General features: G+C 40.6%; 1 protein-coding gene across 1 annotated transcript in view; it reads left to right on the top strand.

Annotated features, from left to right (window-relative positions):
• Positions 1-27,707, top strand: part of fam189a1 (family with sequence similarity 189 member A1) — an 80,373-nt gene that overhangs the window by 13,989 nt on the left and 38,677 nt on the right. The window contains exon 2 of the mRNA XM_062384662.1: positions 26,561-26,617. Coding sequence (XP_062240646.1) covers positions 26,561-26,617 — 57 coding nt within the window. The remainder of the gene's footprint in view (positions 1-26,560; positions 26,618-27,707) is intronic.

Raw genomic sequence — 27,707 nt, 5'->3', positions numbered from 1 at the left:
TCACACAACTTCTTTTCTTTTAGCGTAAGTCTGAATGCAACACAGTGAATCTGGGCTTTTTGTTTTCAATCTTTAAAAAGGCAGGATTTGTAAAACTAAACACACGGAAGACATCACTCTGGGTAAATATTTGATCAATCAACATGAATAAATCAATGAAATGATTCAGTAGGTTGCAGCCTTGGTTTTCGGCCTTGTAGAAGACAGGGACACATTTTCAAAAAGACTAAAGATTAAAGAAATATTTCATCTGGGCCAGGAACACCCTAAAGAAGACTCCGTCAGCAGGAGCTCACATTGTGCTGCGTGAGCTGGTGGTGTTACGACTTTGGCTCTCTGCCCTGACAAAGACATAAAACCAATTTCCTGTTGAAAGTAGGTCTCAAACGGACCCACACACACTAATGTAGTAAGCTCATATTTTGCTGGTAATAGTCTGAATTATGCATTTCTTTGTGGTTTCTTTGGGGGTCATCAATGCAGATGGGACTGGCAACAAAGAGAACAGGTCAAACAGTTAATCGCTGGACATGTTTCAAGGACTTTGTATCTGAACACTCCGCCATGCACGTCAGACAGTGAGAGAGAGAGAATAGAGAGAGAGAGACAAAGTACAGGACGAACGACTCGTCCTTTTTGACACTTTAATCAGCTCAAACCTCCAAAGCAGACAGGTGGGATCTGATTTTCTCTCCACAGCTGAGGTTCCTCTGTTCTACCTGCTTCTTGACTTCACCTCTGCTGCTCTGTCGCTCTTCTTTGAAAATACTCCAGAACCAACAGGAAAGCACTCTCGCAAATCTGTTGACTGAATCCATTAATTTGCTTTAACAAGGTTTTTATTGCACAGCGTCACAAGGACGTCAGAGGTTTTGAGGAGACAGATCTGTTTACTCTCTGCTTGTTGATGAGGGTAAACGTACTAAATGCTCATGATTTCAGTTTGTCGTTTGGCTGGAGTGGATTGTGGGATTTGATCTTTTGTCTAACTTAATTCACAAGTTGGTCTTTTGAAAAAATGCTTTGCGAGGAAGTGAAGAAGTGATTTATGCTGAAATAAGAGAAGGGTGCAGAGTTGGAGCGGGGGATGATGGGGAATCTGTGGGTGTTTGCTCAGAGCGAAGAAGGCCAGCTGGCCCCTGGGCCATCAGCTCCTCCCTCAGGTGGATATTTCAGCTCCTCCTCCCCCTCCCACCGTCTCATGATCTATACTCTTTTTGACAACTCACTGCCTCTTCCTGTCCCCAGAGGTTTCATCTCTGTCTGTAGGATCCATGTTTCAGCCATGACGGGTGGAGTAGTATTTTTCAGATTTGAAGAGTTTGTATGTTTCTGTCACAGAAACAATGTCTCTGTCTTCTTTTTGGGGCAATTTAGGCAAAAGGAAAAAGTCATCTCAACCTAAAGTTTTCATTTATATATATGTGAAGAATTTCTCTCTCTCAACACCGGTCCACATAAAAGCATACCAGAAAAAATGATTTCTACTTTATCAACTCTCGGTCCTTATTCAGCGAACGTTTCACTACCACAGCACTGCAGTGGTAGAACTAAAAACATGCTGCACATAAGCTTTCTTTGCACTAATCAATACCTCCCTCACTGTGCTAAAGACGAACCAGAGCCAAGACTGGTTTCATGACAAAAACCTGATTATCCCCCAGCTCACATACACATACAGCTGCTTTAATCTGGATCACATAATCATAACATGTAAATACACATAACTTTATGTCTGATAAACCCGGAAAGCTTTTTTTTGGCCTGTAGAACTGCACCTGAACAGAGATCCCTCTGCTTGAGAACTCTGCAAGTGACCTGGAATTTTTCCAGTTTTCCACATAAAGGACAGTAAAGTAAACAGCCATTTACAAGTTGGCTGAGTTTTTATGTTTGCTAACCAAATCTCATTCATAATGTCGCCCTCAGTCCTCTGACTTGAAGGCTTAGAGGCTGAAATGGTGAAGAACATTTTGTGTATTAAATGATTTAGTATAGATTAGACTTTGATTGATTAGTTGATTAATATCATCCACATATCTGTGAGTGTTGTGCAAAGATTTGTATATACATATTTTAACTTCCTGCTGCTTAAAGAGAGAAAATCATTGTTTGAGAAAAAACATTGTTTGGCCTTCAGAAAATGTAATGCTTTCAATTTTCTTCTGAAGTGCCACTTTATCATTATAGCGCCAACACAAAGAAATTCAGGGATTTAAATCAGACAGCTTCCAGACTGCAGGATCTCAAGATGCTGTCCAAGAGGCTGTTGGAGGCTTTTTGAAAAATGGATGAGATTGTGTTGATTTCCTGGGCAGGAGATGCTGAGACTTGTGGGTATTATGGAAACGGCTTGACAGTCAAATGAGCTTTTGTAACAAAGAGTTTGAAATGTTTACAATCGCTGAAAGAAAGCAGAACAGAGGAGTTATTTTAAATGATCAACAACATTCAGCCACAGAATAAAGAGAATTTCATGACATTGTGTGAAACTCCAGCTCCATGCAAGCATTTTATTATTCCTCACCAGATCAGCTGCAATCCAGTTCCAGGTAAACCCCAACACATTGTAGCCCTGCGAAAAATAAGGCTTTTGATCCAGGATGGAAATGGAAACATCTTGATATGAAGACAGGTGTTACCCCAAGGTAAAAGATAAATAGAAATACCCAGAGGTAGAATATACATAAAAGCCCTATCGTATTTATACTATGTGTATGCAGATATTCATAATATGAAAGCCCCAGGCTTAAGATACACATAGAATAACCCCCCCAGATTTTAGATATAGCCTACATAGTATAAAAGCCCCAAAGATACACATATTATTTATGTAATCTGTATGAATTTATACATAATATAAAAGCCCAGAATTAAGATATACATAATATAAAAGCCCCCAAAGTAAAAATAGGCTTATAAAGCAGTAGAGATCCTCCATCCCTTCACTAAAAGATGTGTCACTCTAAAATAGGAAAGTTCTTAAAAGCGTCTGTTACTTTAAGAAGGTAACTACTCTGTAGTTTGGTTGACGTGAGTCCTTCCATTTGTCACAATATGATTGGTTGAGGGGCGGGGCTTACAGAGACAGGAGCAGGAGAGTGAGAGCAGCAGCTGGATGACATGGTGACTGACCTCTGCTGACTTCTACAAGAGTAAGCCAGATGTTTAGGTTTATGATATTAAACTTGTTTGTAAAAACGTTTGTAATGTGGCTATTAAATGTTTTATTTGCTGTTTTTAAAGTGTTTAGAAAGCTAAACACAAGTCTTTGAGCTGTTAGTCAGCTTTACAGCCCTAAGTTAGCATCTCTGCTAATGTGGTGCTAACGGTGCACAGAGCGACAGGGGACTGGACCTCTGGCTCAGGGAGAGGGAGACCCACTGGTGTTCTTCATGACCATTAGGACTTAAAGGAAATGTTGTCTTTCTTCATCATGTGAGGACTTAATGTGGACTTTCTTTCCTCACGTGTGTGGGACCATGTTTGGATAGAAGAAGGAGACTGTCATTGATCTGTGTGTCTTGGTGGGCATTACATTACATTATATTTCATTAAGCTGACGCTTTTATCCAAAGCTTCTTAAAATAACTGCGTTCAACCATGAGGGAACAAACCCAGAACAACTAGAATCTAGATCGTACAATATCTTCAATAAAAGCAAAACTACAAAGTGCTATAAGTAAGTGCCATTTAAGTGCTACTAAATTGTTAGTTTCAAAATTGTATTCAAGGTAACATTAAGACATCAGCACTGCTCTGAGGTACACACACACACACACACACACACACACACACACACACAGACATACACACACACACACACACACACACAAACAAACACACACACACAGAGCATTAGGAATAAAGTGACATTGATGCCACAATATGTTCCAAACGTTCCTGAGTCAGTTCATGACCACGGCTCAGTAGGCAAAGCATTTCAGTTTCCAGCTGTCCAGTGTTGGTGAGAAACCAGTGAAGCCTCAGATATCTGTTCTTGACTTGGAGGAGTGAAGCCCAGCAAAGTCTCTCTGCTGTTGTAGACCATCCACCTCAAGGTTCAATGTGTTGCTCAGTCTGTGATGCTCTTCGGCCCAAGACAGTTACCTGAGTCACTGTAGCTTTCCTGCCAGCTGTAACCAGTCTGACCATTGTCCTCTTACCTTTTCTCAACGAGGTGTTTCTCTCCACAGAACTGCTGATCACTGGGTTGTTTATTTAGTCTTTTTGCACCACACTGAGTTAAAGCTCTGGAGGATGTTGCGTGGGAACATCATAGCTGATTTTCAGAAACAGTCCAACCAGTCTGTAATTGCACGGAAAGAGCAGGTGTACAGGTGTTCCTAATAAAGTGCTGGGTGATGGTGGAACCAGCATGTTCAATATCGACTTTGATTAGGTCGTCGTCAAGACTGGTAACCATGGCAACAAGAGGCTGCTACTATGGCGTGTTGCCAGTCAGCACCATTTTAAAGAGTTGAGGGAATTGGGGACGTTTGTGTGTGTTTCTCTCTGTCGCCGCTGACAGAGCTTCACGGGGAAGAAGGAGTGAGCAAGAAAGATCAGCAGCCGCTTGTAGCGCATGAACATCAGTGTGACAAGAGGCTCCTCCCGAGCAGATTGAATGGGGCAGTCACAAAGTGAACAGGAAATATGAAAGCAAAAGAACAACACAACGATTATGAGAAGTGCGACGCCTATTAGCGGAAGTGAATTGTTTTCCCTGAAGTCAATTACAGCTGCGGTTGTTGGAGTAATGACTCTGGCCATGTCTCTGTAGCTCTGTCTTTAGCTGCTACTAGAGGACAAAAACACTGTTTGACAAGTGTAGCTTATGTTCACAACAGCTCAGCTTCCCCAGCTCACAGGCCCGCCCTGTTCCTTCTACTGATCCTAGACAATATGCATTTTTTTATGTTGCACTGTCACCTCACAGCAAGGACTTTCCCGGTTCAGCCGGGGTCTTTCTGTGTGGAGTTTGCTTGTTGTTTCCCTGTCCAGGTTTTCCTCAGGTACTCCGACTTCCTCTGACAGACATGCAGATCAGGGTCACGTTAATTGGACACTTTAAATTGTCTGTAGGTGTAAATGGTTGTTGTCTTCGGATGTTGTCTCTAGCTCATCCCGCGACTCTCAAAATGTGAAGGAGATAGAAAATGGATGGAGTGACGGTGAGCCTTCAGAACCACTTTATCAACCCAAACTCATTCGTTTTTCTAACTGCGGTTAAGAAAATGTGGAGTGCATCTGAGGTTCAACTGAATTTATGTAGGAGTTAAAACCGGAGATTGCTCTGATGGTAGTAAGGCTAACTGTAATCACATAGTACATGCAATGCAATGTAGTATGTAGTATTCAAACAGCAGACGAAACTCATTGAAGCTCATCAGGGTTTTTCACAGAAATCTTCAACAATGTGCTTCATGAGTGGGTCAAATGAAAGTAGACGCCAGTGTGACTCTGATGAACCTGTGGGCTTCAAACACGCAGGCAGCAGGGCTTTGAAACCTGACAAGTGAGGATTGGATCAAAATGTCAGAGCTTCAGAGGAAGGCAGAGAAGAGTTGAACCTTTAGTACTCGGGCGTGTTGCTGGGTCCACGTCCTCGACACATGGCGGTGATTTCTGATCTGACGCTCTGTTTGGCAGTTCCTTCGTCATTGGTCTGTGTCAACGTAAGAAAATCTGTTATATGATGTGCAAACTAACTGCAGTTCTATAGAATGAGATGAATTGATCAGTTTTGTGTTCATACTGGAATTTATTTAGATGTTACTTTAGATCTGACTCCAAATTTGATCTCAAGAGCTCACATTTCTGACAACATAACGTAAATGTGGTGTAAGAGCTCAGTGCTTAACATTTCTCATTTTCATTTCGCTGATTGATTAACTAAAAGGAGAGGAGAAAGGATTAACAAGTTGTGCAGGAGTCCTGTTGCTACAGTGGACGAACACAAAAGGGACGAGCTAAAGCTAATTGGCTTTGGTCTGTTCAGCCCTGCAGTCTTGTCTTCCTCTGAAGGACAAATTAAATGTGAGTCTCTGCTCCGGTGCAGCCGACAAATCTCTGTTCAGTCCCGACTGTTAAACACCATTGATCTAAGCTGCTATCACCACATAGTGTGTTCATCTGTGTTGTGTGTGTGTCTCACAGGTTTGTTTGTGTAACTTGCTGCTTTTGTTTCTGTCTCCATTCCCTTTTTCATTCTCACCATCTTAACATATGACAAATATGACTGACAGTGACTTTTCTTTTCTCTTTGTTTAATGTAAAATTATTTGTTTGTTTTTGAGTAATCGGTGGACCAAACTAATTAAATATCTCAATGCGGTCTTTGTTAAATTATGAGTCACTAATGTCTGACATTTTATGGGCTTATTAATTAACCAACTTCAATGGCACACATTTGAGCATATCTCTTTTTAGTTTTTTTCGCTTTGAATCAGCAACACATTTCCAACACTCATAGATATCAATGCCCTAAACATGTCTGACAAGATGCTGAGACACACTGGTAGACTGGTTGGAGCACAGGTCTTCTTAAAGCCATTGGCCAAACTATTATTTCATTTGTTAAACTCATTAAAGGTGGACAGAAATGTGTAAGATGAATAAAAGGAGAGTAAGAAGTGTTGACCAGAATCCCATTATCAGTATACTACCCTCACAGTGTGAATGTTTCTCTCACACTCCCCACTGTGCCACTTTCCAAGGTCAGCTGAAACACCATGGCAGCTTCTTTTTTTTTTTTTCTCAATTCCAAGTAGCTTGCTGTTTAGCTTGGGCAACAACATTTGAGATCTGCTCTCAAGTGAGCAACCAGGCTAGATTTTCTTTGTATTCAGTGCCAGTCTGAGGAGTATTACTGACAACCAGCAGGTCTCAAGTGCGACTGCTCCAAGCATTGATTCTCCTCATGTGGCCGTGACTTGTTTAACCCAGGGTTGTGAAGTGATTTCTGAAGAACGGCCTCTCCTCGCTTTTAATCAAGTTAAACATTGAGGATTTGCTCCCACACAAAGTCTGTTGTGTTGTTTTTGTGTCAGAGAAGGAAGTATCAAGGTGAAGAATATTTGAGCTGAAACGTATTTGATTCTGGGGTTTTGTCGAATTAAAGCAGGTTTTTCATACATTAACACAAGAAAATGGAAATATGACTCTTTGTTAGGAGCATGAATTAAGATCAGCTTTATTTTTCTAAAGACTTCCTCTGTTAAACCAAAAAGAGTTAATCTGAGTTTAAAAAGCCTTTTTAACCCATTATCTCTTTTTCATTGTTTTTTATCCTAAGCTAAGCTAACTAGCTGCTTGGCTTTAGCTTTATGTTGAATGAACAGATATGTGAGTGGTGACTAAACGGGGACAAAAGATGTCCCCGTCATCGCCCGTCATCCTTTATACTGGCCTGGTTGTCAAGCAATGTATCCACTAGAGGGCAGCACAGAGGCAAGAGTTTCCGACAAATCATACCTCTTAAGAAAGAGGCAAAAGCAGCTGTCAATCGCTTTCCCCAGGTAACTTAACATCATATAGATAATAACTCGCTAAGTCTCTCCTCAAAAAGTTCTGCTGTAGTTAAAATGTCTTCTTTGTGGTCTATGAATACCAAGCTTGAACTATTGGCTACATTGCTCCCCCAAAGATTTCCAATGGTACTGCTCCGTCTGCATATCGGTAAGCTTTCAGAAAACGCGCACAACTAGGGAGGAGTTGATCACATCGGACAGAAAAGTGAATAAGTGGAACAACTTGTTCAAGGCTTAAAACTGTACATATTCAGATTGTCGGCTTATCTGAATTTCACTGACGGTCTGAAGCTTCAAAGTCTGTGACATCAGACAAGGAGACACCCACTGCTAAGGTGGAAGTGTTCACCATTTGGATTACAGGGATAATCCCTTTATTATTTGACATTATGTTACCTGAGACTGGTGTGTCCTCTACAGGGAAGGGATTCTTTGACCTGTGTGGGTGCACGCATCTTGTTTATATGTTGTTATCCATATATAGATGATGGTTTTGCCTTTTTCCCTTGTATTTGAGCTATGGCCTAAACGAAGACACGTGATGTGATCTTTGCCTGCGATTTGATCAATAGAAAAAATTACCGCAGCCTCCCAAATGGCCAATATTGTTGTGTGGTAATGGAAACGCACTGCCACATGAGCAGCACTTTCTCCCAAAGTAATCCATATTGATTTGTGGGGCCACTTTGATAAATTGAGGGGGGTTTAGGTTTGTGTTGGTCCATTGCACAACGCTTGGTTCTCTCTGTGTGAGTGAGTGAGTGAGTGACTAAGGATCGGTCTACAGAACAAGCCCCTTTAGGGCCGGGTCGGAAAAAACTACCCAAATCATAGAAATGATCCAAACCTCGTTCATTCTTCATATTGTGACTTTTTCACCACATTTAAAAAGAGTGAATCTTCACTTAGTAGATTCTTAGCAGTTATTTCATAAATGATATGTATATGCTAATGAGCAATGTGTGGGTGACCATCCTTATTAATATTTATGAATATGTGGGGGCTCATTTGTTCCTTCATTGTTGTGGAGAATGACAGTTACTAAAATGCAGTTCATAATACCAGGTTTTGTACAGTGTTACGCTCCCGTAGCTGGGATTTATATAATTTATCATCAGTGCAGCTATAGGCTTCTGTGTTTTCTTTCCATTAGCAGGAAGGTGTTTACAAAGATGAAGAGATTGAAATGCTCTGGAATTCAGAGTGTGCACCTAAGTCTGCTGACCTGTACCTTATTCATCGACTGATGCTTATTGCAGGTGTTTTGGAGAGGAAATTAATTGGGTCAGGAATGCCCTTGAAAGTTAATCACACGGCCATGAAATTACAAAACGAGGGGGCAAACAAAGCACAACTGCGTTCGGTGCCAGCAATAATGCTGACTTCACATACAGCGTCTTCATCAGTAACAAACTAAACAACTCATTTATCTAAGTAAAACCTTTGGCGCTGGAACGTGGGCTGGTCTGGGACTGAGAAGGGAAAATGAAATATCCCTTGCCATCAGGAGGAGGAAAATTATTACTACAAAATACATTGTAATTTGAAGAAAAGGGGTTAAATACTTTATATATAATGGAGTTAGTATGATGATTAATGGGCTAACAAACTTTAAATACAATGAGGATTAACGAGGAATGAGTTTGACATCACACCCAGGCTTAACCCAGAGTCTTACTCTTTAGGAACAACCGCAATGCTCACTAGTCTATATTTAAAATAATTTCACATTGTAATTTCTTAAAGTTTTTTTGTGTTTAAATATTATGCAAAAATAAATGACACCATAAGATAATTTTCATTCTTTCTGCCAATTTTCATTTCACATCCTTTATGCATGACTTGCACGTTTGCATTGGAGGCATCAACAGAAACACTGCTCATTCACTTTGAATGGGGGGACGTTCATGCTTTGCCACCTCCATTGTGGTTCTGTTGCGTTGCAGAAGTGGAGCCGAACTCAACTTTTCACGTGGCCATTGAGGCAGCACCCAATCAAATCAGGTTTAAACAAACAGTCAAGCGCAGGCTAATCAAATCATGTTATTGCAAAAAGAGGATACAAGCAGCAAGTGGACCTGGTATATGTTACTTCTCTGTAGCATTGCATGGCATCTTAGCAAGAAAGCTGGCTGTGTTGTGGGCCAAGCATGATACTGTGATTGTTGTTGTTGTGATGATCATGCCAGCATCTAGTGTGAGACACGTCCACATGTCAAACATAAATGCAACTAAACGTGTGATTTCAGCGTTACTGTTACCCACTAATTTCCACCTCATGTCATCTTCCTCTGCACTTAATGTACATATTTATCTGGATATGTATCCAGTAAATGTTTTGTTGATATCCATTTATACTAACTACATTTATGGAGTGTAAGATGAAGTGGCTGTAATTTGCCAAAATGCTTTTCTGGTTCAGTGATCTTGCTAAAAACTTGCCTCTGAGCAGAAACCATTAATCTTGGAGAGAGATGGAGCCTTCAGGGCATCCTCAAAGCAATATGATGGAGCAGCTTTCTCAAGGGATATATGTCTTAGTAAAAAAATGAAAACTCATCAAGATGCTTAAAGAAAAAAGTTATTATCTAAAGAAATTTATATTCAAGCACAATGTCACACCTGTACAAGTGCATATACAGCTTTCACATCCCAGTGGATCAAATCTAGAAATAATGACAGTTATTTAATTTGAGGTCACAGAATCCAGTGCTTGGACGTTCATCTTCAGCCTTTGTCTTGAGATGTGATACGCTGCATAATCACATACAGTCTGTGTATTCATTAAATGATGAATGCGCTGAATGGACAAGTGGGATCAAATAGTATTCACCATTAGTTGTGATGAATGCTTTTCTCTGGTGTTGTCATGCATCTACTCTGGTAATTAGAGGGCTGGGAAACAGTTCACACCCCCATCACAGAGTTGGCTGTTTAAACACAATGTTTCTATACATTCATTCTCTCTGCTCTTTGTCATTATTGTTCTTTTGTAATGTTAATTGCTGGTTTGAATCTTGAACTTGAACATTTCTGTCTTTTTACAAAAATGATTGAATCTTGCATCAACACAGTGTGATTCCTCTAATCTAATTATATTAAAAGCCAGAGTGTGGGACATGGATCTAATACATTTGGTGCGACATCAAGCTTGATGTATGTGGACTGTGCGATTATAACAGATGATTGGTTGGCTGTGACGCAAGTCAATATACAGTAAAACATAATCGATGTGCATCCATCTGCTCATCCATCTGTGCTGCTATAGTGGAAAACAAAGAAGCTAAGCATGAATTAAGCCCTTTGGATGTTTTATATAGAGGAGGAGGAGAATATGAACCTGGTCATGCCTGTCAGGCTTAGAGAAAAGAAGCATCATTCATTTTATTCTCTATTTCATGTTGAGTTCCAATTTGCTGATTAGTAGATTACAGAGCAACCTGTTAGCATTCATTTGGAAACACTCCAATATTCCCTCTCTCTTAGCTCCACCAACTCCTGCAGGCATTTATATGAGTCCATGAAAAATACTGTGAAATACACAGCAACTGACAGAGCTTTAAAGAGGTGTGACATTGAAGCCTATAGCAGCTGTAATCTAATGAACAATAGAGAAGTAGGTAGTGATTCAGGATCAGTTTGAGGTTGAAGCTGAGGTTTAACTGGATGTTTTCAAGCTGTAACCTTCGTGCTCTCATCATCCAAAAAGAAAAAAGGTGTGACTGTATATCAAGACTACAGATGTTTGATATTCTAGCAGAGCAGTGCATCACTTTGTGTTTGCTTTATTCTTGCTACAGTGAAGTCCTTGTGGGCGCTGTCGCCTGTCTCTTCCACTCTCTTCAAAGATTGTGTAGTGTTGCATCACATGAACTGTTTTTACCCCCGAGCGCCTGGTCGACATGTAAGTGAGAACATCACCCAGTGGCTGTTAGACAAAACTTCACTGGAAATATTTGAACAACCATGAAATTGCTCTTTTATAAAAGAAGACCAAAAGAACTGCAGATAAGCAAACTCACAATGGCTGATGTAAAAGGGAGGCTGGTGTTGACACAGAGCAATTTTGGTCTACTTTTCTCAAAGTTCATACACTGGCAATAATGAATAGTTTTGAGGAGAATCCCCTACACTGGTGTCAAATAATGACCTTTTCTGTTGATCAGGTATTTTACATAATTATAAGCGCTTGAACCATCTACCTTGTGGACAACCCTCTCTACCTCCTGAGCCACAATTGCCCAAATGTGTGATCACTGCAGAGACAGATTGTCTTATATACTTAGCCAAATCACTCATCTTCAAGTTTCCCTCGGGGAGATAAGAATCCTGTGGAGACGCATCCTTGCAGAAATTATCACTAGACGCTCCCATGTATCGAGTCAATGTTTCGACTCTGGAGTTTTAATTTGCTTTCAATGTGAAAAAACATGGATGCTTCAACAGTATGTGTTGAATTCAAGTGTTCAGAGCATTTAAACAATTGAAACCTCCTTCCCACATTTGTATAACAATGAAGAGCAGATATAAGGGATCAGGTGTGACAACATATGAATAATTTAAAAGGACTCTTGGTTAAAAGTGTGGCTTTAGGGTTTGTTTATAGGTTTTTATCCGATAACATCAGCAACTCTGCAAATCATGCACCAAAAATCTTGTCAACACTGCACAAGTTGTTGTTCTGTCTTAAGATGGTGTTCATGGGAGTTTTCCAAGTTGGGAAATCCCTCTTCATATTATTCTGACACCACATGAACGCACAACCACTTTTTAGTTTTGCAGAATTTCTCTGTAGACCCTGTTTTTAACTTGTTTCAGTCTGATCAAAACATAATGTTGTGTTTTACCACCATTCATTCACAATTAAGTTCAATTTGAAGCAAATTATTTGTCATAGTTTTTTTTTCATTTTATATAAAGATCATTACATTACACTACATTTCATTGAGCTGACGCTTTTATTTTTATGGCGACTTACAATAAGTGCATTCAAACCCGAGGGTACATACCAAGGACGACAAGAATCAAGAAAGTACAATTTCTTCAAAATAAAGCAAAACTACAAAGTGCTATAAGTAAGTGCCATTTAAGTGCTACTAAAGTGTTAGTTTCAAAAGTTGTTAGTTTTTTTTTTTATTTTATTTTTTTTATTCAAGGTAAGGTCGGAAGAGGAATGTTTTTAGTTTTCGGCCGAAGATGTGTAAACTTTCTGATGTCCGGATGTCAATGGGGAGCTCATTCCACCATTTAGGAGCCAGGACAGCAAACAGTCGTGTTTTTGATGAGTGTTTAGCTCGCAGTGAGGGAGCAACGAGCCGATTAGCCGAAGCAGGGCGGAGTGAACGGGGTGGGGTGTAACGTTTGACCATGTCCTGGATGTAGACTGGACCGGATCCGTTCACAGCATGGTACGCAAGTACTAGTGTTTTGAACCGGATGCGAGCAGCCACTGGTAACCAGTGAAGGGAGCGGAGGAGAGGAGTAGTGTGAGTGAATTTAGGTTGCTTAAAAACCAGTCGAGCTGCTGCATTCTGGATGAGCTGCAAAGGTCGGATGGCTGTAGCAGGTAGACCTGCCAGGAGGGAGTTACAGTAATCTAGGCGTGAGATGACCAGAGCCTGGACTAGAACCTGCACCGCCTTCTGAGTGAGAACCGGGCGTATTCTCCTGATGTTGTACAGCATGAATCTACAGGACCGTGTTGTTGCAGTAATGTTGGCAGTAAGGGAGAGTTGGCTATCGAGTGTTACACCCAGGTTCCTAGCCATCTGAGTGGGGGTTAACACAGAGTTGTCAAAGTTAATGGTCAGGTCGTGGAAGGGAGAGTCTTTCCCTGGAAGGAAAAGTAATTCAGTCTTGTCAAGGTTAATCTTCAGGTGGTGTTGAGACATCCACTGAGAGAGGTCGGTCAGACAGGCAGTGATTCGTGCTGCTACCTGTGTTTCTGATTGGGGAAAAGACAGGATTAGTTGGGTGTCATCGGCATAGCTATGGTAGGAAAAGCCGTGTGAGTGAATGACAGAGCTGAGGGAGTTGGTGTACAACGAGAAGAGGAGAGGACCAAGGACAGAACATTGAGGGACCCCAGTAGTGAGGGGACAAGGTTCAGACACAGATCCTCTCCAAGTTACCCTATAAGTGCGTTTATTGAGGTAGGAAGAGAGCAGGGAGAGAGCAGAGCCTGAGACACCGAGGTCCTAATAATAATAATCTTAGCATTTTCAAGTGCAAGTTTCTAGAGTGTAGTTGATTTCCCTTTAATCCAGTGTGACCAATACACCACGCGTGTGCTCATAAAGGCCTGGTTAACTGAGCACAGTCCCAGTGGCATTAAAGCCTGTTGCTTTAATCAGGATTGTGCAAACTAGCGGATGCCAGCTGCTTCAGTTCAGTACAGTCATCACTATTTGGATGTGTTCGCTCTGCAGCAGGAATACTGAAACCCACCAGCCGTCCTTTTAACTGTCCCCCAAATTAAATTCTCCTCTAGATCACGGCTGGTGACACTCAGACCGTGAACTCGTATTTCAGGGAGATCGGTCGTCTGTCGTCTGTGTGAGTGTGTGAGTGTGTGTGTGTGTGTGTGTGTGTGTGGTTGGGGAAATTACAAGGCTCTGCATGAAGCTTGAGGCCGTAATCGTTCGCAGAGGCCTTTCTCAGCATTAATTGCTTCTTGACTTGAAAGAGTCGCGCGGCCGCCTCCTTGTGAATGACAGTTAAGTGATTTTCTTAGTTTGTTTTAATGACTTGCAGAGTTTGCGGCTGTGGAGCGATCAAGCTTTCCCAACGTCCCTGACAATGATGTACGGTGTGTCATGGAGACAGTCTCATTACTGCGTGAAGAGTTTGCATTACATCTGACGGATGTAATCCAGTCTCATCTTTTACAAACGCAACACATTTCATTTATTAATCTCAAACGAAAGAATCACTCAATTATATAGGTTGAATTCTGAATATAAAAGAAAAACAGGGAGAAAGCTACATTTTTTTGTTAAATCTGTAAATCCAGGATTGTTTTTTCACTTCTTTAACATTGTGAGATGGATGTTTTTTAACATTTTTATTGGTTTTCCTATGAATAATTCATCAAACAATAACTAGTAGCGTTTAGGTGCTGCTTTTCTCTTTTCTCTCATAAAAGCATTTTCTCACTTTGTTCCTCCAAACTACTGTGAACTCTGGGTAAAGATAAATTCAAGGTGGAAATCCACATTATATTATTATATCTCTATTATTAAAAGATTTCCAAAAACCTGCGGCCACCACACTGAGGCAAACATTTACTTCTCAGATATAGCAGCAATAGTCTGAAACATTTATGATGATGCTGGGGGATATTTCGGATATTGTGAGCCAGCTGATGCAGATGAGATGATACAAATTACACACCCAACAATTCCCAACTCAACACACAAGTACAGACTCTCTCTGACTGCCACGCTCTCCCGTCAAATCTTGTTGGCTGCAGGGCGAGATTATCCTGACAGCACGGGACTGAAAGCCTGATTCAGCTGTCGGTGTCTCTGCAGCTGTATCCAGGATGGATGTGTGGCTGCCACACACCATCAAACGCTGCAGCCCTTCACTCCTGAATTATGATCGCTGCGGACCAGACGTGCTCCTCCGAACTGTGGGTCAGACTACAGGATATTTTTGTCTTTTAAAGGCTCATTTATACTTAAGGTTAGATTTTAATATGGAAACTGACGCAACCCTCTGTCCATACTCTGCATAATTTTTTATCTTTATTTTTGCACGTCTTCTGAAAGCCTATGGACAACACAAACGAAACTGAGAACTACCCCGGGAAATTGTGGGGGGGCAGTTCTATTAATAGTTTAAGAGAGACGACCATTAGCCATGAGGAAGAAAGTTCAACTATCTTTTTGAGGAGAGACTTTGTGAGTTGTCAACAAACTACAGACTGTTACAATGTAAATCATCACATCCTCCACCACTGACGTGTTGTCAGAAACTCTCAACTCGCTGTCCTCTGGTGAATGCATTGCTTCACAACCATGCCAACATAAAGAACATAGAAGTTTGGCAGTGACATTACATAATTTGGTTGCTCACTGCTCTGTGTGTCCTGCACCAGATGGGTTAAAATCAGAGGTTACTGTGTCAAATAAGTAAATTATAGTCATACATGATTGTATTTGAGAGACATGATGGACCACAAGATGCTCCCTGACCAATCACTGTTTTCCAGTTTTTATGACGTGGATGACGTCACCAGAAAGGAAACGTTCAAGACTGACTACCAGAAATAAGGTTGTCAAAAAAACACGGTGTCCGAAGTGGTGTGTATGAAGTTAGTTGTCTTGTGCTCTGAAAAGTTTAGCAATTCCACTTTGCAGCACCAACCAAATCATTTCTCAGCTGTGCTACTATTGGTCAACGTCACAGTGGAAGGTGAAATAAAATCGAACACGCTGATCTTTCGGTAAGATATTGTGCGGCTTCCCAGCTGTGGCATCATTTGTCGTCCATTATATCACCCCACATGAGAAAGAACCCTCGATTGAAGCACCCAGTGTCCACTGATCCTTTTCAAACCCACAGGCCAACCTGCATCTTCTGGGTTGGGGTATATCCGGGCTGATATACTGCGTCTGACCCCGGCATGAGGCTGAGGTTTGGTTATTAGGTTTCATATCCATGCAAATCAGTACTTACAAATGATTTGACCCTTTTCTTCTTTTGTCTCACTTATGCCCATGAACCTGGTTGGACATTTCCAACAGTGAAACTTGTAAAAAAAAACATATAAATAGAAAATGGAATGATATAATTCAATTCAGCCTCATATTTATGCATAGGAATCGGTTTTATGTGAACCTTGAGGGATTTATTGGCTACAGATTGATGAACTATAGAAACTCATAACTGGCAGTCAGCGCGAAGCATGAAGAACAGATCTTTCTCTGCAGCTGAGCAATGCATCGCACCATCAGGAGAGGAAAGAGACATGTTATCATCTGTCCATCATTTAAATTTATTTCGTAATCGTAAATCTGTGAAGTGTATATACATCCTGTCCGTGTAAATTTGTTGTGTCTTCCCGTTGATTTTCTCTGCTGTGAAGATTTAACTGCCGGACGTAACAGACTCAGTCAAGCGTTGAATTTCATTCCAGTGATGCAGTCGGCTCCCACTGAGCAAACATATCCAGATAATTGAAAGGAAACATCGGTGGATCTTTTCCTTTTTTTCATGCACACGTTCATTTGTTGCACAATCGAAGAAGCTCCTCTGAAATGAGAAGTGTGTGTGTGTCTGTGTGTGTGTGTGTGTGTTCATGCATGTGTGATTGGCCTCTGCGCAAGATAGAGATTTGGATGATGATCTATATCAGGAAGAGAAGCCAGAGAGAGTCATTGAGCAGCCTCTCCTCTCGTTTCCCTGTTGTCTCTCTGTCTCCTTTCTTCTCTCCGCTCACCCTCAACCAATGATGCTTGTGATGCACAGAAACAGGTCGAGAGTTGTTCACCCTCACCGGCGTCTCCTTTATTGCTTCAATCACTTGGTCTGAAATGAAAGTTTTGTAGCAAGAAGACTGAGCAGGAATCTCACATCAGTAAGCAAAGCATGATTTTCATCTCAAGTTGTTGATACCTCTGCTGTTGACAATACATATGATACAGATGAGCCCAAAGGACATGAGTGGGATTTTTCCTAGACTAAGTAATCTGTGTGTTAAATACAAAACGGCACCGTGAATTCTTTCTCTCAACCTTTTAAAACTTTGTATTTCACTTCCACCAAGGAGGTTGCTTTCATCACTGTTTGTTTGTTAGTAAGATTACACAAAAACTACTGTATAACACAACCTGAGACCTTTGTTGAAGGATGTGTTGTGGGTCAGGAAAGAACCCATTGCAACTTTGTGTGCATCCGGATCAGGGGTTGGATCCAGGAAAGAAAATTTCACTTTATGAGATGAGCCTTTTCACCAATTTCCCAGGGATTCATCAGTGGGCCTGGCTCAGTACGACTGATACGTGTGAGTTTATGAAACTGCCTGACTACATTTGCAGGACTGTTAGGCCTTGGTGGAATATTGTTCCCATTTTCGCCCATGCACTTTGAAAAAGCAACTGCAGCAACAGCTCTAAGAACAAATCAGTCTTAGAACAATCACGTAATTGAGAAAATGATGTTAATGCAGAGATTGCAACATAGAATCTGTGTTTCCAAAAAGCCAAAGTCAAATTATGAACCTTTGAGAGGGTTGCAGTTAAATCACACAATGACTTTAAGATGACTTTATTTATAATATAATATTTTGTAAAGGCCTAAACAAATAGCATTTAAAAAGAAACATAAACATAAAATATGAATCTTATTTGTTATGTTATGAATGTTCTGGTTTTCCCTTAAAAAAACATTTCTCTTTTGTTCAGTGTGTAAATCTGACTTTAGTTTCTTACCCAATAGTTGTGGTTTATTACACCTTGTGTACTTAAGTCATAATATCTGTAGTAACCCACAAGCAGCTTTACTTAAGTGAAGAAGGATTCCCAGTTCACATTTTGTGAATATTCAAATGTGAAATAAGTGTACAAGACTTTAGAAGACATCCTAATACAGATGATGTTGTGGTGTGTACTGTTTGTGAAAAGATGTGAGAGTAACATCTCTCCTCTGTGCTCACCAGCAGGTTTAGTTTGAACAATATGAACCTGGAGTGATTCATCTCTCCGTCTCTCACTGGCTTTGACAGACCTGCTTAACAACTCAGGATTTAAGAATGAAGCTCAGAGCAGCGGCACCTTGAGCGACAACCAAGCAACCAGGGGGCAAAATGTCTACTGGCCAAACACAAATGATAAACTAAGCTTTTATCTTTATTTAACAGAACCTTGTACATGTTGTACGGAAAGATTATTATTATCCAGTTCATGCAGGGTAGACCTAGGGTCTCGTTGCTATGGCTGCAGCCGAGTAGTGCTGATAGATGTAATACAGCTCTCACTGGTGTAACTGTAACACCGACTGGTTCACATTCAGAGGCATGTATCTGTCTCAATTCATGGATTCAGCCGAGGTGCTGGAGACGACCATGAGTCAAAGGAGAGGAGTGAAAGGTTGCCACGGTGCCACGCCCCCAGGCAGCGGCAGCGTCCGACCTGCTGTTGTCCCCCTGTTTCCATGGTAACGGCGGTGAGGTGCTGCCGAGCTGCAAAGTGGAGTGATGATGATACACAATGTGGGGGGAGGGGTTAGGATGGAGAAGCAGGGGGTGGGTGTAGAGAGAAGGGAATACTGTAAGAAATGGATGAGAGGGAAGGAGAAGGAGTACGTGGAGGAGGACGGCTGCGTGTTGTTGCAACAGCTGGAAAACAAAGAGGATAAACACACACTGATTGTTTACATTCATATTATAGAGAAGGACACACACACACACACACACACACACACACACACACACACACACACACACACACACACACACACACACACACACTCATTTTGCTGCTCATTCTTGGCCAGCAAATGTTGATTGAAGGTTATGGCTGAAATTGCCACACACATTCAGACACACACGCGTCAGGAGATCAGCTCCCCTGATGCTACAGTTCACCTTCATTTGTCTTTCAGTGGGGGTCACGTACACACACATACAGCACAAAGACACACACATGCTTACAATTTAACATCTTGCCGAACAAGTACGTCTCTGCTTGTGTTGACCCTGAACTTCCCAGGCTCCCAGGCCTAGGACAAGTACATTTTTGAAATTTAAAACAACCATAGTTGACAAAAGGGCTATATGATACATACAAACTAAGAGATGCAAAAATGATATATACAATTAAATCAAATACAAGATGAAAGGCTAAACAAATTATAAGAAACAACAAAGGACAGTCAAATGAAGAGAACATGTTGTTCTTTCAGTAAACTGCTCCAAAAAACGAGCAGCTATAAGAGCAGCTGGTCAAAGGGCCTAAGACATCTCAGAGTGGAATGGGAGCAGAGAAGCTCAGAAATGAATTGTTGAGTTTTTACTGAATGATGTACTAGAAGCCAATTCCTATCTGATCCACACTGTCCACATCTTATCAGCATTATGTTTCTTTTTGGTTTCCTTTTGAGACTCTTACTGTATGAGTTCACATAGGAGAATTTACTGTCCAGTAATTATATACTGCACAGGGAGATGCACAGTGTGAGCTTTAAAAAAAGAAACTTAGGTGACTCAACAGGAAGTAAAAAAAAAGATCAATTAAATGACAGCTCCCCCATGCAATCAATACATGTAATCAGCCGCTCTTCATTTCTTTAAAAGCCAGGATGGTGAGTTTCCTCATATGAGTTCTGTTCAGTCTTATTCTGTAGATTTACTCTGTCTGCACAACACATAAAGCCCTTATAGACCCACACATTTTTGCACTCACTTACACACAGAGCTAGGCACACACACACACACTTAAACACGTGTACTTTGTGTCAGATTAATTTGTGCTTAGACGCTGCAGAGCAGAAACACTTTCTGCTCTTGTCCGATTAAAAGCAAAAGAGAATAAAAACGAGCAGTTTCACTTGAAACAGGAGAACAGGAGAGGAACTGACACTCAGAGGGTTTGTGCATAAAGTGTGTGTCAGAGAGGTTTCTGTCCGGAGTGCAGTGTTCAATTTGACCGTGTTAACCAGGGTTCCTGTAGCACATTAGTGCGTATGAGGTTCTTGTGCATCTTCTCGGACATGAGCCTCTCTGAGCCGGCGAGGGTCCCTGCTGCTCTCAGCTGATGGGAAGTCATTATGGATCCTGGAAAATGGCCTGTGCGCGGTAACCACGGCAACCACGCTGGCTCCATCCATCTTGGCTGCGATGATGTTTGAAAAACGGCCGGTTTCTCTAAACCCTCAATCCCAGTAATGGCTCCTTTGATTGGTGCCATGCATAAATGAATAAGAATGGGTCAAGACTTTGATTTAGGTCGAATTCGTGGCAGTTTCATCTCTTGCGTATCTTTTTATTTCTAATCACTGGTACGGAGAAATACACATCTCCACTGCTGTCTGTTATAACGACTTCAGGGTGGATGTAAGGATTAATCAATGGATTCAATACACAATTAAACTAACACAGATAATGTTCAATAAAGAATAATAGTGCATACATTTAATTTGTTTTACACATTCAATGATTTCAAATCGTAACATTTTTTATTGTTGTCTATGCTGTGCATAAATCTACTGGACATTGGTTCATCCGGGAGCTTGTTGTGAAATTTGATGCTGCTTGTTTGAATTAAAGACGTAACCATCTGCCATTCCAATTTGAAAAAATTTCTGTAGCAAATATCAAAGAACTTTTACTCTTTACACTTTACAGGCACTTGCTTGTATAACGAAGTTGTGCATTTTGTCGTGAATGTATTATGTGTATGGAATTTGCTGTGTCAGCTTCACATACTTTATCCATCTCTTAGTGGGCTTCTTCCATCTACAGACCCTGAAGGGCTCTCGTGCCTTTTGTCTGTCATGAAGCAGTTTGAGTTCAACCTTTGCACACGGACTTTGCAAAAAGTCGCTGATCTGTAAAAACTTGAATTATAGTTTTTGGTGTGTATTAATTGCTTTGTGGTGAAATGTCAGCTCTGTAGGGCTGTGCATGTAGGTGTTAGTAGAATATCAGAGTATTACATTCTTTCATGGCGGTGACACTGGCTGCTCTGATCCACTGCTGTGAAAAGCCAAAGCCTTGCTTTTATCTCCCTGCTCCATTTACACTTGTCTGTACTCAATGTGTTTGTGTGTGTGTGTGTGTGTGTGTGTGTGTGTGTGTGTCCTTGTGTATCTCCATGCAAGTGTATTGCATGTGTAAGTACACAGTAATATACACAAAGAGAAAATCCTCACATTTTTCACATTAGTCCTGAAGAGTTGCCCCTTTCAGATGAATACATATCCACTTTATCACATTTTAGGACATTTTAAAGTTTTTTTCCATCGGTGGTGTGTGACATAACTTCCAGTATTTTTCAACTTGGGCCTTGTATATAAATGTTTGAGGAAAATAACTTTAGGAATTGGTCCAGTTGATCGCCTTGGCTGGCAGATTACAATGTAATTGCATGGGGCAACTGCGACAGTCCACGGAATGGCCTTTAATACTTTTTCGGGGATAGAATTCTGATATAAGGCTCATTATGTTATCATGGGTCTTTGCTACGAGTCTGGCTACAGACATGTCTCACTCAACATCTCACTTTCAAGTGTCTTAAGAATTGGGAGAGCGTGGCCTAGGGGATAGAGCGGGGGCTCTGCAACAAGAAGGTTGCCGGTTCGAATCCCACTCTATCCCATCTGCATGCCTAAGTGTCCTTGGCAAGATACTGAACCCCTAAATGGCCCCTCATAAATGCTGAGTGTTCTAAAAATGTAAGAGCGTCAGATAAATGACATGTAATGTAATTGGGTTGTTCAAGTACCAGAATTCCCCTAAATATCATCTAGCAGTGACAGTGGCTCTGACTGTTTCTGAACAAGACTATGTATCTGTCAACATAAAACTTTCTGCGATCAAATATTTACGGATAGTTCAGGCTTGCGTGAAAAGTATACTTGACCCAAACCTTTAATTCCTCAAGATTTTCTTCTATTTTTTTCATTTTCTATGTTTAATCTTTTAGCTAGTGGAAATTTCCAACCTATTAATGAATTCAAATATTCTCTCGGCCTTATTTAATCCCATATATTATACCACATCAATATATCATAGACTGACTGAAAGCTGTTTCTAAACCTGACGGTGCTAAGACCATATTATCAGGGTGGATGTTTCTCAAGAAAAATCCTGTTTCTATTATCTTATAGCTTCATAACTTAGTTTGTTGCACAGTTTTTCTGGTTTTTGTAGTTTTTACTTTGCTTTACTGAGCTTTTTCTACAGATTATAAATACCAGCAAATATGCAACCATTCAAACATTCATCAGCTTTTTTTTCATTGTTTTAGAGGATGTGTATGCGTGTATGTGTGTGTATGTGTGTGTGTGTGTTAACCAGGTTTCAGTGACTAATGCTGCTAAGTATTGCATTTTAATCCTTTTCTGGCAGCAGCCAAATGGAAAAGCCACCAGTGACTGACAACCAGTAAATCTATCACGTGGTCTCTGGTCTCACATCATTTCACACACACACACACACACACACACACACACACACACTGGCTTTCACACGTTCGCAGGGACACGTACACAATGCAGAGCACAATGGAGGGACAGGAATGGTGGAAAGAGAAAATAAGCAGGATCAGACAAAGAGAGAAATGTTGTCACTGCTGCAGTGAGACTGGATGACTCAACTGTGTGTGTGTGTGCGCGTGTGTGTGTGTGTGTGTTTTATGTCTGATTTCATCCTTGATAGCTGCGACAATGTGCCATGGCTCTGGGAGACGTGCACTTGAATGTTAAATATGCTTCTTTATATCTACTCACATAATGATAGAAAATAGAAAGTACAACACCTGCACCACACTTCCACATCAATGCCATAAGAATTACAATATATAACATGAAAAAAAAAATCAAAGTTGTCGGATAATGTGTCAGCACAAGAATTGACCCCTGTTGACTTCATGCAAACCCTCACGTAAGATGCTTTATTAGAAGATTCCTGTTCTGTTCCTTTTTACAGAAGCATCATCATGTCCTGTGTTGCGTTTCCGGACAAAACTGCCACATGTTGAGTGCAGTTTATAAACTGAGTAAAATGAAGCATCATATATGCAGGTTGTTACTGCCTTCCTGAACATGGCTGCAGTCTTTGGATCTAGGAGTTATCTTTTTGTGCCTCATAGTCTGAAGGTACAAAAGGAGCTTTGAGTTGAAGTACAGAGGTCACACATCAAACATATTCTATAAGACATTAGAGAATATAGTTGGAAGCTGCAGAGGAACATACATTAATTTGTACTAGAAGGATCCTGATATTTACATAAATTAATATCCTCACACTTATACAATGTGATCCCCATGAAGCTATTTAGATTCCCCGAAAAAGAATTCCATGAGTTCAGTTTCCTTACAATGCGGATTAATGAAAACCTCTGAGACTGACATATCTGGACAAATAAACAGGAACTAAATTAAGATATGACCTCGATACAGCCTTTGTGTTTTTGCTCTCTAACAGCAGCAAGCACAGAGAGTGAGAGCCTGGTAATAGTAACACAGCGTCCCTGGACTTGTCGCAGTGTGACACCAGTGTGACACCAGTGTGCAGAGTGTGAGTGCAGGTACCTGCAGGAACACAAGCCCCCTCTCCTGCTGCCTGATGCAGTTTGTAGCAGCAATACACACAGACGACAAAGCGGGGAAATATAAAATAAACTCAATGTGTGTTTGGAATTACACTTGCACTTGTTTTTTATTTAAATGTGAAATGTTTATTGTATATCTGTGATTTATCTGTGTGAAACATATGTTGGCTTGAATGTGATGCACAGAGATACTGCCAGACAGATGCCTTTGGTTGCACATCTCTGTCTCAGTTCCAACAACCACAGGAAATTTGAAGCATATGCAGCTACTTGTTATTAAGAAACATACTAGTTTTTGATCTACTCTTTTCTTTAATTAACTGCACTGTAAAGTATGTTTTAGTTTGTGTGACTACATTCCATTAATAGTGTATGTTAGCAAAAAGCAGAGGAAGAGGAGACATTTGCACATTGATGAGAATGGCTACAGATTGTCTCCGACAGAGCTGGACAGTGACAAAATTGCACTCATTGGTCTACAGTCTTTATTGTGGTATCAGCTAGACTGCAACCAATAGTGACAATGAGTTATTTATTTTATCAAAGAACTGGGTCTGTCCAATTTGAAGAAGAAATAAAGCAATTCACAAAAGCAGTACCTGGACAAATTCTCAGTTCAATTTATTATACAGCTTACAGTATAGTATAGTATGCAGCTCCATTGTTGTCCAAAACACTTGTTAAATATTATTTGTTTTGTTGATATATATTTTGATCCCAACAATGTTCAAACTCAGAGAAATCTCCACTGTTTGGTAATGAAACATTTCATTTTGGTCGCCTTTTAATGACATCATATCTGCTTTACCGGTGGCTTTTTCTGTGTGTCTGTGTGTGTGTGTGTGTGTTTGCAAATGAAATACTGACACCCCCTTCGCCAGCTCCTGTGAGTATCAAGGTGACTGGAGAAGTGAAAGATTAACCAGAGAGAGAGGGAAACAGAAAAGAGAGCGTTGGATTGGGAGTAGTGAAACCGAGTGTGTGAGTGCAGAGATATGCTGTGAGTGTGTGGGCGCCGAGCAGGAGCAGGAGATACAGAGAGGGAGTGTGGTTTGGGGAGAAATTGCAAAGGGAAAGATGGCAGAGAGGGAGAAGGTAGATATGAAGTGGAGAGAAGGAAGGAAAGAGGGGGGGGGCAAGAAGAGGGGGAAATGGCGAGAGCATGTTGGTGTTTAATGGAGGGTGAAGAAGAATGAAAGGCAGAGAGCGACCATGGAGGAATAGAGCACTGGAGGCTATGAGTACCCTTTGTCCACACACATACACACACTCACACATACACACACACAGGAATTCACACCTATAGGAGCGAGAACTGTAAAAATGCAACACCACACCCAGAGTGAGGCGTGCTGTGAAAACCAATGGGTGTTTTCTCAAATATAAATTTATCAGGTATCTCATTAGAAAAGAGCTGCTGTTTAGAGTTACATCCTTAATATAACACATACAGTTGGTCTTACCAAGGGAGAATTACTTGGATTTAAATCAGACACACAGATCAATATTAAATCTAAGTTAAAAATATATTAGAGGGAAGTACTGACTGCATATATATATATATGTATATATATATATATACATATATGTGTATGTGTGTGTGTAATTTTTGTCAAGCACATCTCATTCTCAGTGTGATTTTCTTACTTAATAAAGCTTCCGGCAATTAACAAATTATGAGGGAGCCAATTACTACAATCCTCTTATTCACTTGCCAAAATCTGGCCCATGTGGTGACTCTAAATATCTATGTTTTGTGCCACATTCAAAATACATCTGTCAACTATTAAAAAGATAGAATAAACAAACAAGTGTATGTAGAGATTCCTGTAGTCTCACCGGGACCAACGTGTGGACTATCAGATCATTTCAGTCCCTGGCAGCCAACAGAGATGTCACTACCGTTCACTGTATAGAGGATCTGGTTGTTAGAGGAGTGAATCACAGAAGCTAGAGCATACATTTAACATCCTTGTAAACGGTATTAAAACGTGCCTGCCATCACATTTATGTACATTATAGATTTAGAAAAGCTCACTGCATTCAGTTTTCTGTTATTAAACACCTCAAAATACAAGATCACATTCATTCTTTCCAAGATATAGGGAAAATAAGCTGTGTTGTTATTAGGCGATAATTTGATATTTACTGCTGAGGAATGGACAACAGATAGGGATGATAGAGATGTCGTCAGCTTTGCATGTATTGATCATAAAGTAAGAGACGAACAAAAATGTTGACCCCATGGTGATGCGATATGAAATGTGATCACCAGAGTCTTTACAGTTTTTCCTGAGCAGAGCATAAATGCCTGTATAACATTTCCCGTCAATCCATTCAGTCTGGAGTCGATGATGTAACGTCCCACTGGCATGAAGGGGATCCACAGATGGTTAACCTAGAATACATGTACATGTGTTATTAGATAGTTGGTTTAAATCTATTTCGAAGGGTGACAGCTGCCACAGCCAATGTCCATGTGTCAATCAGAGGATTAAGAAGATGTACGATCATCTGACTGCTCATCGTCCTGCAAACATCAGACTTCTTTTCAGAGAAATCTCCTAATTCCCCAGATCGAAGCTTATAAACTGGATGATTACAGTGATTTTACGAAAGGTAAAATAGCCCAAAGTAGGCCCAAAAGTAAAAGCAGTATGGTTAGGGTAATGCTTTCTGTCCGTTTCTGTTTCCACGCACTTGATCGTCTAACTCGTCTCTAACAGCGTCTTCCTTGTTTTTTTCCACCAGGTGTTGCTCTCTGGACTCATCGGAGTGGTGTCATGGAAGAGGCCGCTCTCTCTTGTGGTGAGTTTCCTCTGAACACCCACACTCACACTTATCTGATAAACTTGAACTCAGCAGTGACAGCTGAACAAGAGTCTTTCAGTCGGATGATTGGAGCGATGGAGATGTGATGACGCACAAGACGCTACTTACTCAATCCAGTTTATGATCATATGTGCATTAGTGTATATAGACACTACATAATAATACCAAATCTGCCACACCCTTTTTAACAGCCATAGACACCGTAACTGTGAGTTAACCTTGGACTTTGTTCAGGTTGAGTTAAAAATCCCTGAATCAAAGCTCCAGTTTACTGTGTTTACTCGGCCGCTGAGATGGTCAAAGTCTTTTCACCTCTCACTTTTCATTTATCTGCCTGCACTGCTGAGGTAGCATTCAAACCCAAACAGCATCATTCTGGATTGAAGGCTTGTTCCACCGTGTGTGCAGCACTGTCTGAACTCAGATCACACGAGGTCTGAGCTTGGCGCAATCTATTAAAAAGTGAAAGTTTTACCTCAAAAGTAAATGTAAGAATGTGAAGGGGATTTGCTTGTAAATGGTTTGTGATGTAACTTGTGACTTGTGTTAAAGTTGTCAAGGCATCTCATTCACGAAGGCACCTTTGTTTGGTTGTGGGGATCATGCAACAAGAATGAATTAGTTCAATGCATTGATCAACACTGATTAATGGGATAAACTCATCATGTAAGAAGTGCTTGAATAAGTAGAGATTTACAGAAAAGGAAACAAAAACAAAACTTACCACAGCTGTAAATTTCATACAAGAATCATACAACATTAAGTTGCACATTGATGATTCAGACACTGACGTTTTACTCGGTTCAAATATTGGTTATTCATTATGTTCAGTTTAACATTAGATCGAATGTTTAAATTATTGAGAATAGTTGGCTGAGGCTGCTTCTGAATCAAACTCATTGCTTCCACTGATTAATTATTCATCTTCACTAACAATGTTCTTTTATAGTTGTTATAAAGCATGGGTCAAGGTGTCTGCTCCTGAAGACATCTGGGATTCACTCTTAAATAACTAGACATCTATTAAATTTGAGAACAAGTCCTAAACATTGGAGTAAACATGATT

Source organism: Platichthys flesus, chromosome 1 (genome assembly GCF_949316205.1).
Source record: "Platichthys flesus chromosome 1, fPlaFle2.1, whole genome shotgun sequence".
NCBI classification, from domain to species: domain Eukaryota; kingdom Metazoa; phylum Chordata; class Actinopteri; order Pleuronectiformes; family Pleuronectidae; genus Platichthys; species Platichthys flesus.
The sequence above is the reverse complement of the archived record's forward strand: the minus strand, read 5'-3'. Positions and strand labels throughout refer to the sequence as shown.